This window comes from Diabrotica undecimpunctata, chromosome 10, assembly GCF_040954645.1.
Source record: "Diabrotica undecimpunctata isolate CICGRU chromosome 10, icDiaUnde3, whole genome shotgun sequence".
Taxonomy (NCBI): Eukaryota; Metazoa; Arthropoda; class Insecta; order Coleoptera; family Chrysomelidae; genus Diabrotica; species Diabrotica undecimpunctata.
The window spans coordinates 73229413-73246492 of NC_092812.1; the positions used below are offsets into that span (position 1 = coordinate 73229413).

Consider the following 17080-nt stretch of genomic DNA (forward strand, 5'->3'; position numbering starts at 1 on the left):
TTTCTTTAACATCATTTTAGACTGAACTCCATAAAGCTTAAATATTAAATTAGAAGTGGTGACAATTTTAAACGTTAATGTTTATAAATAAAAAAATTACGAATTTACAAAAACAATATCTAGCTCCCGGATTTCATGTTTTAATGAAATTTGTATGGCCACTTAAGGGCCATAAGTTCCTTATTTTCAGAAAGTTTCAAGAGCGTACTTTTTTCCCAGACAATGAAAATACTTAAAAATTTCGTGGGTTTTTTTGCAATTATTTAAACAAATTATTTACGGTTTTTGGAATTAAAGGTTTTTAAGTACTTTAATAGTAAAAAATGTTTTACATACTCACTGAAAATAGTCTCTAAGTTATCTCAAAATAACTTAATTTTTCTTGTTTTTATACGTTAAATCGTTGTTTCAACAATGACCCACAACCAAAAATTAAATCTTAAAATAACTTTATACATATATGCAACTATTTTTCAGTGTGATACCCGTTATGAATTACAATAAATTTTCGATGATTTTAGTCTAATTCTTCTTAGAATACCGTCTCCCTATGAAGGTTGACAATCATAATGGCTATTTTTATTTTTGAACTTGCTGCAACAAACAAATCAATCAATCTGAATTGATACCAATCACGTAGATTCTTCAACCAGGCATTCTGCTTTCGGCCTACAGATCTGCTTCCTTGAATCTTTCCCTGTATCAAAAGTCTCAAAATTTCATATTTTGGTCCCCTCCTCACGTGGCGTAGGTATTCCAGTTTTCTTGTTTGTATAGTGATGATAAGTTATTTCTTTACCAACCCTCTCCAGTATATTATTTGTAATTCTCTCAGTCCATGATATTTTTAATACTGTGCGAACCAGCGTTCGAAAGCCTCGATTCTTTTTAAATTGTATTTTTTTAATGTCCAAGTCTCAGCTCCATATAATAATATTCACAATATATAAGATCTAATGGTATGTGGTCTGATTTCCAAATTAAGATTTCTGCGCGTGTGAGTGGCTTCATTCGTAGAAATACTGATCTGGCAATCTCTATTCGCCTGTTTATTTCTGCAGTATGATCATTGGCTTCATTTCATCGATCAAAGTTCCCAATTACTGATATTTTTCTACTTGTTCTATCAAGTTACCATTTATTGTCAATATGCGGTGTATATGTTGTGGTCTTTTTGTAATTAGTATATATTTCTTTTTAGCGTTTATAGTTATTCCCATCTCAGCACTATTCATACTTAAGCTTTCGATTAGGTTTTGTGGTCTTCTATGCTCGTTGCAATGATCACAGTCTCATCTGCATATCGTATGTGGTTAATTAATTTTCGGTTAACGGTAACTCTCGCTTTGATATTATTGAGCGTGTTTTTGAAAATTTCTTCAGAATATAAGTAAACAAAAGTGGTGATAAAACGCATCCATGTCTAACTCCTCTACAGACCTTCATTTCTTTTGAGTGTAGCCCATCAATTGAACTATGGCACTTTTGTTCCAATATAATGTCTGGATTATCTTTAAGATTTTACTGTTAATGTGCTTATTCATAAGTATTGATATTAGTTTTTCATGCCTTATTCTATCGAAAGCTTTTAAAGCACACGTAGATCAACGTTTACATCACGACATCGCTGAATCAGTATGTTAATGGCAAATAGTCCTTCTCGAGTACCCATTCCATTTCGGAACCCGATCAACAAAAAACAACGGATTGTACTCTGAGTTAACATCTGCTCCAGGATAAGTTTTAACTGAGGTTATAGAGTTTTTATATCTATTGGTTACGAGTCTAATTCTACTGGGTTATAATTCATTGTTTTTGTCGATCCAATTTTACATTATGTACCTCTTAAGTGATTATTTATAATAATAATATCCTTACATTTTCCTTCACAATCCTTCCTCACAATTGCCTACATTCACTACTATCTCGACAATACGGTAACCCTGTATAAAAATGTCAACGTCCAAATTGAATGAGTGCAATTAACTTTAAAAAAAATATGCATACAAATGCATTTACCTTCCTCCTTTTGAAGTGATTATGTTTTTTACCCAAATATTGATTGTTGAGGATATTTTATCTTTCCATATGACAAGGCCTCCTAGGTATGTAGGTGTTTTTTTCCGAAAGCTGTCTTGTTATAAACCGGTCATACTTCTTCAGCCAATTGGCTTGTTGTGCATCTTCCATTCATCAATTATACCAATTCCAGAATAATGGTAGTATGTACCATATCGTTCTACCACGTTCCACGTCTGTACCACATTCTACACAAACTAGAGTTTACAGAGGACGAAAAAACCTTCTATTATAGTTCATTTGCACTTACAGTTTTTCGATCTTTTTAATTTTTTAGTTTGATAAGTAATTGTTATAATTTATACTATTAGAACTTTATTCGAATAAAATAGATATTTCCAGTTAATTTGCAGCTACAAGGTTTTCATTCATAAATTACCTATAATTAGTGGCACTTACGAGCTTCTCATTTTTGCTAATGGGCTATGTTAGGTAAAATAAGTAGTCGAAAAAAAAAGTTAAGTGGTTTTTACTACAAAAAGACAAAGATTGATACTTTATTTGATAAACAAAATAATACATTTAAAAAGATACATTAAAGGATTGAATTTTAATTCTAAAATACAAAACAAACTTACTGGCAAGACTGTTTTTAGTTCCTATAAATGCTGATATTTTATATGCGCTATTGGCATTGGCTTCGAATAAAGTTGTATAGTATTTGACTCTGCAGGCTTTTTTTAATATTCGGTGCGGTAATTCCCTATATTCCTCATTAAAATCCAACTTTACAATAATTTCGCCATCAGGAGTATATTTAATACATTTGATGTCGGTTACCAAGGGGTCCCCTGTCTTAGACCCTGGCCTTAATGATTACAGATAATTTAAATTTCTAATTTAAAGAAAAAGGCAAAATCTAACGTTTCAACGTAATAGAGTTTCTGATTTTTTAGCTCTGTTACAAGCTTCTGTATATGCGCAAGGTGAATAAATATCCCTATTTTTTAATGCAAATTCAATTTTGGCGTACATGGAGTAAACCTCCATTTGGGTATGGCCTTTAGTCAGAAACTTTTGATAAATTGTTATTCCTGTTTGTACAGAAACTAACGGCAGAGTATTAGCCATAACACAATTCCGATTTTGATATGTGCATCCATCGGAATACAGAATTATCCTCTTATTCTTAGTTATTTTTGTTCACTTTGTTTCTAATAAAATTATAGAGGATTGAGGCGAACTCGTTTGCCGTAACTCCTTGTGTTTAATCCCAAACAAAATTATAGCCGTCTGAAGATTTTAGGTCGTAAATACAAAAATTGTGTACTTTTAACTTGGTTTTATAATATAGTGCAGAAGCCTGCAAGATAGGACATATTAAGACAGCTTGAAGACTCATTGTCAATACCATCGTATTTTCAGAGTTTTCCGTTTTATCCGTCTGTTTTTCTTAACGGCCTATATCTTTATGCTTCAAATATTTTACTCAAATATCTTAAAGAATGTAAACTTCGTCTGAGATATTTCCAACTTTAAAAGAGCAACAAGTCTCCCACTGGTCTTTTTCGAAGAGAATAGTGAAAAGTTTTCTTTAAACATAACTGAAAAGATGCAAATAAAAGCAACATATCGAATATTATTTGATTCGCAGTACTTTTTATATTCCTTTTGTAATGCAGCTTTAGAATTGCTAGATAGGTTCTAAATACAATTTATTAGAAGATTTTCGGCAATAATGCGATTCAAGTTTGGGTAAACTTATAAAAAACTCTAACTTTGTTTGAAATTTTTTCCAATTAGTTACGGTTCACTTGCCCATGGAAATAGTGTTACGAAACATATTCTTACATACTTACGGTCGTTCTGAATGTGTGGAGGAGTTTAGAAAGTATTTCAGGCTATCATCATCATCATCATGGCGATTAGTCGCCATTCTGTTCGGTTTCCGGCAACGTGTTGCCATCTTCTGATCTCTAGTATCTCTAAGTTGGCCTCAACTCCACCTAACCACCTAATTCGCGGTCGGCCTCTGCTTCTTCTTTCTATAGGTGTTCCTTTCGTTAGCTGTTTAGCAATCATGTTGTCAGGCATTCATATTATGTACCCGGCCCATCAAAGTCGCTGTGTTTTAATGGACGTTACGACATCTGGTTCATTAAAGAGTTGGTATAATTCGAAATTAAATCTATTGCGCCACTGCCCTTGATCGTTTATAGCTCCAAATATCTTGCGGAGTATCTTACGCTCGAATATTCCCAGATGTCTTTCAGCATTCTGCGTTAGAGTCCATGTTTCCTCCCCGTATATGAGGACTAGCTTCAGCAGTGTTTGGATATAATAATTTTAGTTTTTGTTTGGATATTTCTTGAGGGAATTATTTTTGGAGTCCATAGTATGCCCTATTTGTAAGGTTTATTCGTCTTTCAATTTCTTCGCTTGTTTTATTGGTAGTAGTCACTAGCGAGCCAAGGTATGTGAAGCTGTCAAAACGTTCAAAGATATGACTTCCAAATGCCGTTTCCCGTTCCTCATTTGCTATAGAATCCTTAATAACCAACATGTACTTGGTTTTGTCTTCGTTGATGACTAGACCGACCTGTTTCGCCGCCGTTTTCAATTCTAGGAAATATTGCTCAACATCTCGCTTGCTACCCTATTATGTCAATGTCATCAGCGTATGCTAAGATTTGTATCGATCTATTGTAAATAGTACCGCCGTCTCTAATTCATGTGTCTCGGACTGCCTTTTCCAAGGCAATGTTAAATAGGCAAGCCAGGGCATCCCCTTTATCTCAAAGGATCACGAATTTTCTCCCTGTATCCTAATTTAGACAGTGTCATTCTCGTTAATCGGATAAGTTTTTCTAGTATACCAAATTCACGCATTGATTAGTATAGTACTGTTCTCTTGACACTGTCGTATGCGGCCTTGAAGTCGACCAATAGGTGATGAGTTTCAATGTTAAATTCTGTTTTCTTGAGGATCTGTTTTATTGAATGAATCTGGTCAATTGTTGATTTTTCTGGAGTAAATCCGGCCTGGTATTTTCCAACTATCCCTACTGTGTAAACTTGTAGCCTTTCGTAGAGAACTTTTCACGTAGAGAATATTTGCTAGTATTTTGTAAGCAGTTGTTAACAGGGTTATAGCTCTGTAGTTGTCACACTGGAGCTTATCGCCTTTGTTATGTAACGGGCATATCACACCTTGAGATAATTCACAGGGCATGGTCTCATTTTGGAAGACAAGAAGTAAAAGTTGATGCAGTGCTTGTAGCAGGGCGTCACCACCATTCTTGTAGAGCTCACTACAAATTTGATCAGTTCCTGGTGCTTTATTATTTTTAAGCTTTTTAATGGCTTGGGCAACCTCTTCAGTGGCAGGTAGTTTTTCGTTTAGGTTGAATAGATTCCAATCATTTCGATCTGCTACAGTGTTATCTGCTTCTTCGATGTAATGGCCGTTAAATTTTGCGTCGAAAAATTCAACCCATCGGTTCAAGATTGAGGATGTGTCACTTAGGATATTTCCTTCTCCATCCTTACAGCTCCCTATTCTCGGCTTAAACTCTTTACTTGATTTGTTAGCCATTCTATGTTTTCTTTTTGCTTTTCTTAAAATTGCTTTTTTTCTTCTATGTTATTCTTTTTCTTCCCTTCTTAGTGTCCGGTATTCCTCCTTTGCTCTTCTTGTGCATCTATCTTGATTTGTCTATTTCAGGCTATCCTTACGGCGAAATTAAATTTTAGGTTCAACTGTTCTTCTTCTCACCTGAGTGGCTTCTACCATAGTCTGTACAAATAATACTTTTCTTTGAAGGAAATTTTTGTTCTCGCAGTTTCATTAAACTTTTTACATTTATTTTGGCCGTCTCTTTTCTTGATTTACTACAGTTACATGGAGGTGTAAGTTTCCTTTCTGGCCTTTCACATTAAACAAATTTTTTCCGTCAACATGTCTCCTTTCCTGATACACTTTACCACGCATTCGTTTTCATTTATTTGATTCCTGTAGCCAAAGGTTTTTTTACTTCTGGTTTTTGCTGCAACAGGTTCTACAACGCGTTCAGAATCACAACACGAGGTTTTCATCATTAACACTACGAAATTTAAAAAAAGTAATATTTTTATTATTTTTATATATATTTTACTAACAATTTTATACGCTGTCGACAAGCAAGTGGTAACATTGAGTAATTCCGAAGTTTTCATTCACAAAGATTCTATTTGAATTACTTACATGGTTTTCATTTTGTCCCATAGATGGCTCGGTATTCAAAAGGGACTCTGATATTACAAGATAATCAGATACATGGTCTTCATTCTAAGCCGACGATATGTTTTTGGAGTCACCTGCTGGTATCCAAAAAGTGTTTGCGATCTATAATACGCTTTTTTACTTATTGTTTGTATAATTAAACTGCTGTAGTTTCTATATCTTCAGAATATTTGTTGTATATTATATTTGTGATATGTTTATTTTTCTTTTAAAATTGTATTAAATACTTAATATTGTCATTTGGAGGTTTACTGGTCATCTATAAACATCTATTGTTTCATGTTTCTTCATATTGATTAACATTATAAATTAACACCAATATTAATTTTAATATTATTTTTGTTTTATAAATTTCCTAAACCTTGCTATGAAGAGATTTTTTAAACCTGTAAAAGGTAGAAATTATTTCTAAATTTGGAGTATTTCGTGATAAAACTGCCAGTTACAAATTATTTGATAATTTATGCTCGTTTGAACCTACAATGGTTACTATCTATTTGATTATTCCTTTTTATTGCCAATAGGTCAAATGGTCACAATGTATACAATACAAAAGTTAATCTTTTTGGGCTTTGATCATTATTTTGGTTATAAAATCACCACTGAAGTGTGAATATTTTCTAATAGACATTTTTAAGAATAAATCCGTGTTGAATTTTGCAACAAAAATTTACTTATGAATTTTTGCATAAGGTTTAAAAATCATTTAATCGGGCTTTTTAATTTACTCGTAACAAATCCGTCATAGCAGTAGCACTACTGGTGATATAATAAGGATCTAAGAAAAATTTTTCTTGTTCATTGTTTTCAAATTTTCTGTTTTATCTTCAAACACCTGGACCTCTGTATTTTTAGGTTGTCTAAATTCAGAGGTTTGGTGAAAATTGGTGAAAGCGACCCTCTCAAGAGTCGAGTGTAAAGTTAGAGTGCAGAACGGAGTTTCCAGAACGTTCCAGTCTCAGATAGGACTTAGACAAGGAGACAGCCTATTATGAATTCTATTCAATATTACACTAGAGAAAGCGATAAGAGAATCTGGAATAACAACCAGAGGAACTATTATTAATCGCAGCGTACAATTACTAGCGTACGCCGATGACATCGACATTATTGCAAGAAGAAAGGCAGACGTGGTCAAATCATTCAAGGCGCTTGAAGAAGCAACAAAAAGAATGGGACTAGAGGTTAACACTAGTAAGACGAAGTATATGAAAGTATCAAATTATATACAAGCAGCACAACCCGAAGATCTAACAATCGGAACATATACTTTCGAAGGAGTAAGAGAGTTTATATACCTAGGCTCACAAATTAATCAGAATAATGCAGTAAGTGCAGAAATTAACAGACGGATATTTCTGGCAAATAGAGCCTATTATGGATTAAAAATTTTTTTAACAACAAGCCTAGTTACAAAAAGAACGAAATTAGTGATATACAGAACTCTTATCAAGCCCATCCTCACCTACGCGTCGGAAACATGGACGATGACAAAGAGCGATGAAGAACGTTTAAGATGCTTTGAACGTAAAATCCTCTGGCATATCTATGGAGGAGTACAGGAGAGCGGTTTATGGCATAGACGCTATAATTTCGAAATGAATGAGATGGAGCCGCCAAAACATATTTATAACCAAAGACTAGATGGAGTGAGAAGGAGAGGCAGACCCAGAGCACGATTTAAGGATCAGGTGGAGAAAGACTTGAGAATGTTGGGAGTACGAAACTGGAAATTCAAGGCGAAGAATAGAAGAGAATGGGGACTTATCCTTGAGCAGGCCAAGACCCACCATGGGTTGTGGAGCCAATGATGATGATCATGAAATTCAGAGGTTATATTCTATTCTCTGAAGTGTCTCCATTCCAGTTGTTTCCAGTATTCTTTTAGCTTTTGATGTTTCTGGTCTATTTCTGCAGTCTATGCCATTATAAATCTGATGTAGCTGTCTTGTAGATTCTTGATTTGGCGTCCATGTTTTTTTTTGTTTCACCGTATAGTATCGTTTAGACATTATGTCATTTTTGATGACCTTACTGTTTGTTCTCAACATCGCCAAAATGTGATATTCGTATACCTAAATATTTAGATATCCTGATGTATTTATTAGGTTTTGGTCTTTGAGAAAACAAAAAAAATCAGAAAAGATTATGAAAGCAACATAAAATACTGAATGAAATCCAGTGGACTTCATGAGTTTCTGATTTTTTATCAAAAATGATAAAAAAATTTGCCTTCATGGGTATAGGACACACATAAAGTCACGAAAATGACAATTTACGCATAGGCAGCAGCAGCCATAACAAAAAACGACACTCCCAAAAACAAAAATAGTAGCCGAGTCACTATACAACTTATATTTAGTGCAGCGATAGAAGACAACATAGATGTCTCAACTTATAGTCTCTGCTTATGCAGAGACTATAAGAGAGTTATGCTTATTAGCAGAACTTTGAAAAGAGGAATTTGTACTTTGGTGTCTTAGAGAGACTTATTAATAGCAGACTTAGCAGAGAGACTTAGCATTAAAACAACATAAAACAGAGTACCTACTTCAGACAAAATACACTTAATACGACAGAGATAAAGTTTGGGGTAAGTACCTAAAATTTTCAGTACATCGAATTAATGATAGAAATATAGAAATAAATGAATGAATTTCCTTTCTGGCAGCGAACACAAATCTGAAAACATACAAAGCAGCAAATAGATCAATAATCTCATATAGTGCTAAAAAAATGTGTGATCGACACAAGAAAAATGAGAAAAAAATGAAGATTGCTATAGAAAAAAATAATTCGAGGAATAACAGGTGCGTTAAATTTAGGGAATGGTGAATTTAGAAAATTAATGAACCACTAACTAGGGAAAATTTGGAAAGGAGAAAACATCAGATTTATCAAAGTACAGACTCCTCAGGGATATGCCAGTCTTGTAACAAATAGTTTTGTAAACCAGTCGCCAACAGTCCATTATGGAGTAGAAATAATACACCAGCGTAATAAAGGCAAAAAATACCATCACCCAGCCAGGCTGCAAATGAGTTTTTTGGATATTATATACCTAATCCATTATAAATACAAAAAGTTCCGTCACACTTCGGAGGCATATAATAGTTATTAACAAATAGGGGTCAAAAATGTCAGTTTTTTCGTTTAAATCGCTACAAGTAAAAATAGTGAAATTTAATATATTATTTAGAGTATTCATCTTTTAGTAGATGGGCAAAGCTTTAAAATGAGAGTTTTTGAGTTTTGGTCCGATCAGTTGTTGCTTTGGTAATTTCAAAATAAAGCAAAAATTTCGAACATCAAAAATTTGCTATAAATTTTGCAAAAATAAACTTAGGTCTTTGATATTGCCTGAAAAGTTCAGTCAAGAAGTCCTTATAATGTACAAAGAATTCAAGACGATTCGTCAATTATTTTAATTTTATTCAATTTGTTTGGCTTTTTTGCGATATTATTGCTTAGAAAATAATAATGATACAGCGATTCTGCGGGTACCACATGAAAGAAGAAGACTTACATATATTTTCAATATGTTCATAAAAAAAACAATAAAAGTTATTTTTACCATTGCAAAACCATTGTACTAAAGTAGAGCTTTTTGTAGTAAAGTAGATTTTTAGCTTGTAAATAATTTGAAAACTTTGTTAATGTTGACTGTAGACTAAATACACTTTGATATTTAAAAAACTGGTATTTTTACACGAATTTTCAAAAAAAAAACAATTTTCGTCTAGATCAATTAGGGTCAAAGTTAGCCACTTACTTTATTTCAAAGTTTCTTTGTTTATAACAATTAAACAATCTAACTACCGCCATTTTGAAGTTCAATGATTATAGTTTTTTTTTTTTGAAAATTCGTGTAAAAATACCAGCTTTTTAAATATCAAAGAGGATTTAGTCTGCAGTCAATATTAACAACATTATTCAAATTATTGATAAGCCAAAAATGACTACTTTAGCAAAATGTTTTTGTAGTGGTAAAAATGACTTTTATTGATTTTTTTAAAATATATTGAAAACATGTCTTCTTTTTTCATGTGATCGCAAAAAAAGCTCTGTGGAATAAACAAATTAAATAAAATTTAAACTAATTAACGAATCGTCTTGAATTTTTTGTGCTTTATAGGACTACTTGACTTAACTTTTCATGCAATATCAAAGTCCTGGGTTCATTTTTGCAAAAGTTATAGCAAATTTTTATTTTCGAAATTTTCGCATTATTTTTCAATTTCATAAGCAGCAAATGATCGGACCAAAATTCATAAACTGCCTTTTTAAATCATTGCCAATCTTCAAAACGATGAATACTCGTAAATAATGTATTTAATTACCCTATTTTTACCTGTAGAGTATTAAACGAAAAAACTGCCATTTTTGAACATTATTTGTTAGTGACTATTATATGCCTCTGAACTTTGACGGGCATTTTTGTATTTATAATTTATTATGTAGGTATATAGTACCCAAAAAGCCCATTTGCAACCAGGCTGGGTCAGTCTCCCGACAAAAAACTTATTTGTCTGGACTATAAAGAATTATCAGTCCCAGTGTTAGAAACCATTAAAAAATCCTTGCTTTGATCGATTTTGAAGTCAATAAAATGGGTAAAATCCCCCTAAAAAAACCTTAAAAACCAGTTCTTCGGGTTTTTAAAGATGGCGCACCTGGCGGAGAAATTTTTAGGTTATATACACTTAACATTTGGGTCTATAGAAAATAGACAAGTTTTGTGAAAGCGTCAGCTATGCGTAAATTTTTTGAAATTTTTAAATTGACTAAACCAACCGAAAAAAAAATTGATATAATAACGTGTTTGGGAGTAGGGGGTGTCACATCACATAGAACGTAATCACATAGAACGTAAAAAAATTAAAAAAAAATGAATTCTGGGTGTGAGGACACGTTGCATATCTTGCAGAATTTTTAATATAATCTCTTTTGAAAACGATTTCCGGAGTGAAAAAGGAAAAGTCAAACATTAGTTAAAAATGCAATTTCCATTACAATAAATTGTGGCTTTATCCAATATGAGCATAATATTTAATTTAGACATGCCACAAAAAAACATGACCGTCTGCCTCCCGACATACAAAAGTCGTTATTTGTTCCTTATGACGAATGTGGTAATATACGGTGTCCATTATAATTATAGATCCAGGTTCTACAACAGTCTAAAGGAAAACAACTTTTTAAAAACATGCGAGTTCATATCCCCATGATCATCCCCCGTTTTAATTGAGATAAACACATTTAAAACACCGTATAAAAACCTTAATAAAATAAAATCAGTTCCTATGTGCGTAATAACAAGATGTCTTTCTTTATCCGAAGGACCTTTTAAGCCGGTTGAAAGGGTCTGATTAAAAGTCTTCGCTGAACTTTTATTAACTAAGTCTTTGCCATACCTTTTATTTTTTGTGATCATCATTCAATCACGTTTCGTTCATATTTTTTGACAAGACGTCTTAAAGTACGATTTTTTTGTAAATACTCTCCTTTGCCTTAACAGTATTTCGTCTTTCTCGATTAAAAAACTCTTGCGACATCCCTTTACATACCGAAAATTAATTTCATGCAGCATTCTTCGTAATACCCTAATGATATTTTATTAAAAGTATCATTTGCATTATTTAGCTTTTAACGTGGCATTTTGTTCTTAAAATAGAATCCGTTCATTTTTGTTCCGATTATATTTTTTGTGTTATTTTCCAACACGATTTTTTTTTGTACGTACTTTGTGAATCTGTTTTTTGTTACCTTAAATTATTCGGTAGCATACTTTCGTCAAATCTCCACACAAGCGACATCATCTTTCAAAATATCTGGATTTCTTCTACGTAGTCCCTCATGTACCGACTCTCACAGATTTGTTTTCCTCTCAGAGACTTGTTTTCTTCTCACAGATAACCACCACCTTCTACTGTTTTTGTCAATAGATGTACACACGTTGAATGCGTTTACATTTTATCCTCATGTACGCTTATAAAATACTCGATTTCATTGTTTGCTGCTGTCGAGCTTACGCAGTTGCAAGTGTTTTATTGCTATCGAAAAAGATAATGCTCTCGATGTCCCTTCCGGGGCATTCAGGTGCGTCTTGACGGATAAAATATCGATATTTCAGCTACACGCGTAAATATTAAATTTTGCAACACGATGAGTCTACTTGTGTCCTAACAGAAATGTTGTCGGCAAAAATGTTAATTTGGAGGCGGATTTGTGTGATAAATTAGCCGCTCTCCTCCAAATGTTTACAAATTAGAAATTTAAATCAGTATCATTACTATTGAATTATGAGTTTAGGGTTAGATTATGTGGACCAAATTATGGCTATTGGACCAAATATGATTTAAAAAATGTTGCCATGGAAAAACATACAGTGTTAAGTTCATTTTTATTTTGAAATTCTATTCTTCACGTGTTTAAATTATCAAAATCAGCGCGGGAGTCATTACTCTAAGACTATTATTTTAACGTTTCAAACGACGTGGAAATCGTAACGTTAAGTTAAACGTGTTTTAAACTCAAATTTTAGTTAATTTCCGTTTAAGATAGTAAATAATATTAATATGCCGCAAGAAAATAGCTTCAAAATAATATTCACTGAATCCATTAGCAATAACGAAAAAAAAAAATGTAACACGCTTTGACTTTTTTCACAGCAACATTTTATTCAGACGATTTTGTTCCAAATTACCTAATTCTAGTCAATAGCTCAAATTAATAGTTATAACACACCCTGTATTACAAAAACGATTTAGTATAATACTTTAGCTAACGATATCGAAATTTAAAATTCAGTGTGAATTTACAGAATATGTTTTTCATTGTAATATTTAATTTATTATTGATCCAAGAGCGAAGATTTGTATTTGTTTACCACTTCTAAATATATGTTTTTAATTATAATTAAAACCAGCTGGTTTTGATTTTTTTTAGATCCAGTGTGATTGTTTTAGTTTTATTTATCCACCATATTATTTTCTGATGGATCAATCTCATAAAAATAAAAAGTTAGTATTTATTTCAATTATATAAATAATAAACTAACATTAAAGGAGACACAGTCATATTAAGAGAAATCGGTGTACAGGTGGAAAGGGTAATACAGTACAGAAAGCAGCAAGTTAAAGACTTTGCAGGTGACAGCGCTTATCACAAGGTCAAAAACTGAATTCAACAGTATGTTTAAATAACTGGAGGGCGCACCAAAGAAATTTGAGTTCTTGATTACACAAAACAAAATGTTTACAACTCTACTCTCAGGAAACAACCCTAAGGTCATGCCACACGTTCAAATATTTGATCAAGATAGTTTGAGCAAATCAAAAAATTGACAGTGTATAACGGCATATCCTGAATTTGATCAAATCCTCTAAAAATAGAAAATCTTCTATTTTTCAAGATCAGTTTGAACAAACTTTAATTTTTATTGGTCGAAAAATATCCAAAGACAATGACAATCAGCAGTTACACATGACGTTGACGTGATGAAGTTCATTTTTTTCTTTAGTTGACAGTGTGTGGTTTGTGTTGTCTTTCTATTTTGTTATAAAATTTTAAAATGTCTTTGAACCAGGAATAAGTTTCTACATTACTTGATTTATATCGAGAAAGAGTGTGTTTATAAAATGTGAAGCATCCACATTATTATAAAAAATCCTTTTAAGCTTTTTATTTTCATTGTGGATAAGAACAATTTGAATCGTAAATAAAGCCCAAACAGCTATAATCGTAACTCAGTGAAAGAGACAATTAATTTCATTGACATAGATGCATCATTGGACAACCGTCAATAAAAGTTTGATCAAATTTGAATGATCGTGTGAAAGGTAGCTTTTTAAAATTTGAACAAACTGCAATTATGACGTCATTACGTCAGTGTGACGTCATAACGCTGGGGGAGGAAGGTGATGCATAAAATTAATGGAGGTGTTCAAAACGACGACGGAACAGGGAGTCGGAAAACAAACAACGATGTAACGGAAATGTGTAATAAACCAACTTTAGTCAAGAAAATACGAGTGCGAAAAGCAAGTTAACTGGAGCATGTTCACCGTTTGCCTGGGCATAGGTGTGTTAAAAGGGAAATCGTTGGAATATGTAAAAAAGGATGTTCTATTATTAGGGATACCGGACGGGAAAACAAAACCAAGAGCAGAAAAAAATGAAGAAAATATTAAAGAAAATCGAATTAGATTTAACGCAACACCTTAAATGTACTATAAGTTTGAAGCTATTTATTCTCTGGACCGTTGATTGGATTTCGATGGTTTTTATTTCACATTATAGGTCTATTTCTAAGGAATTACTGTACCAATGTTTTCTAACAAATGTGAACGTTTTACTTATATACGGGGTGTAAAAAAAAGTTGTGTAAAAGCATACTGTGTAATTTATTAGTAACAAACGCTACATCTTATTGATATTGTGAGATAGGTTCATCTTTTCTCAACATATTCGTAAAAAAAATTTATATATATATATATATATATATATATATATATATATATATATATATATATTACAAAAAAGTTTACCCATGAAAATTGCCACCATTTGCTCTCTTTACGTTTAAAAAGTTTATTTATTTATTTTATTTATAAAACTGTTTACGCTAAAAAGATTGTTACACTTTATATTTTTCATTTTTAGGGTAGTATGAGTTCTTCAAGTTATAATACACAACCCGTATCAGTACCTGTAAACATAAACTACAGTGACTCTGGTCTTCTCCAATCTAGTCCACAGATGGCTCATACTAGTATTAGCCCTCGTCCGTCATCATCCGAAACCGATTCTGTGTACCCAAGTGGAGGAATGTTAGAAATGAGCAATGGTTATCCTAATTCTGCCTCCCCAATGGAGGGATCTCCATCACCTGGGCCCTCTCCCGGTCCAGGTCTTAGCACGTCCAAACAACATCCAAAACAGCATTCGCCAGGACCAAGATCTAATCTTCGAGTAGTTATACCTACACCTTTGGGACCAAGTATTACCACAGATGAAGTTTCTTATGCAGAAGTAAGTGTTAATTTCTGTTAATGTTTGTTACAGGTCAAGTTTACGATGTTTATCTATATAAATGTGTGAATTTATTTTAGAACCCTGGTCTATCTAGTTATCCGAGCGCCTTGACATCTTTTGGAGCTCAAGATTTTAGTATGGGTTCAGATATTAGTCTGGCATCAATGTCTTGGAGTCATCAGATACCTACGTCTCTCACACATAATACTTCATGCCTTCCTCACCTTGCAGTTTCTAGTAGTACTCCTCCGCCTACTTCGTCATCCCCGCTTCCTGTGAAGATTAAGAGTGAACCTATATCACCTCCCAGAGAGCATCACCCGCATCTGACTACAGCCGTCCACCATTCACATGTTCAAACGTTAAATCTGACTCACAGGTAAGAAATTTTAAATATATTAATTGGATCGTCAATAATAGACAATGAAGGACAAATAAATATAAATATTTAGCTACAAAAAACAGACGAGTTAAAAAAAAAACAGTTGTATCTAATTTTTGAATCGTAATTATATGAAACAATCATTTACTTGATTATTATGTCTTCTATAGTGGAACTGACAGCTATGGAAAACTGTTATACTGCTGCTTTATCTACGTTTTAGTCATTATTCCTTCAGAGGCTCCATTATCACCAAATTATGACAAACAATATTTAATTTAAGCATTATATCTTCTGTAGTAGTACTGACTGCTTTGAAAAACAGGTATACTGCTGGTTTTTCGACGTTTTAGTCATGATGTCTTCAGAACTCCTATATCACCAAATTATGTCATACAATCTTTTATTTAACCATTATGTCTTGTGTAGTAGTACTGGCAGCTTTGAAAAACTAGTATACTGCTGGTTTATCTACGTTTTAGTTATGATTCCTTCAAAAGCCCCTCTATCACCAAATTATGTCAAAGAATCTTTTATTTGACAATTATGTCTTCTGTGGTAGTACTGACTGCTTTAAAAAACTATTATACTGAGTTTAATATTGTGTAGTACAAACAAAAAGTAAGAAATAACATTTGTTCTGTTTCTGCTACTAGCTCGGTTAGGATTTCCGTGATTCTCGTACCGTGTCAGCATGTGCTAGAATTTGGACTGATCTATTAAACATAGTTCCCCTGCTATCTAAATTAGCGTCTCGTACGACTTTTTCTGCATGCGAGACATGGACAGTCAAAGAATCAGATAGACGACGCATAGACGCTTTTGAAATGTGGACTTGGAGTCGACTGCTTTGAATTCCATGAACGGCTCGCCAATCAGCGCCTCTCTAGTACTGTTTACATTAGAATTTTAAAGTTCTTTGGTCATATCCATGAAAGTGATCACAAAATGGAGCGGTTGGTGGTCCAAGGATGGCCTCAGAGTCAACGCCAACGCGCAGATCTCCACAGCGATGGGCCGATATCAAGAAAAAGCTTCTCAACAAGCAGTAAACTGAGGCAGTACATGTAACAGATGACCGCGTTCAGTGAAGAAGTACCATTGATCAGGCTATCCGAGCTGCTGAAACTCAATGACGAACCACAGCACATCTGCCAAGATGCTAATGACTATGACGATGACGACTTTTTCTGAAGCTGACACTCCACCGCGTCTTCCTGCCTTAAACCCCTATGTATTTCAAATGGGATTGATGAGTCGTTCTGAATTTTACTGCTGATAACATCTTAGCTATTGCTTTCCTCATGTATATGAGTTTAAAATCTTTAAAATTGACAAAAAGATGGTAAATTTATATATTC

At 33.1% G+C, this 17080-nt stretch overlaps 1 protein-coding gene across 6 annotated transcripts in view; it reads left to right on the plus strand.

Moving 5' to 3' along the window:
• Mef2 (myocyte enhancer factor 2) overlaps positions 1 to 17080 on the plus strand; it is a 333366-nt gene that overhangs the window by 298888 nt on the left and 17398 nt on the right. For all 6 annotated transcript variants that reach the window (XM_072546699.1, XM_072546696.1, XM_072546702.1 and 3 more), the window contains 2 exons: positions 14966 to 15334; positions 15415 to 15716. In XM_072546699.1, the coding sequence (XP_072402800.1) occupies positions 14966 to 15334; positions 15415 to 15716 (671 nt within the window). The remainder of the gene's footprint in view (positions 1 to 14965; positions 15335 to 15414; positions 15717 to 17080) is intronic.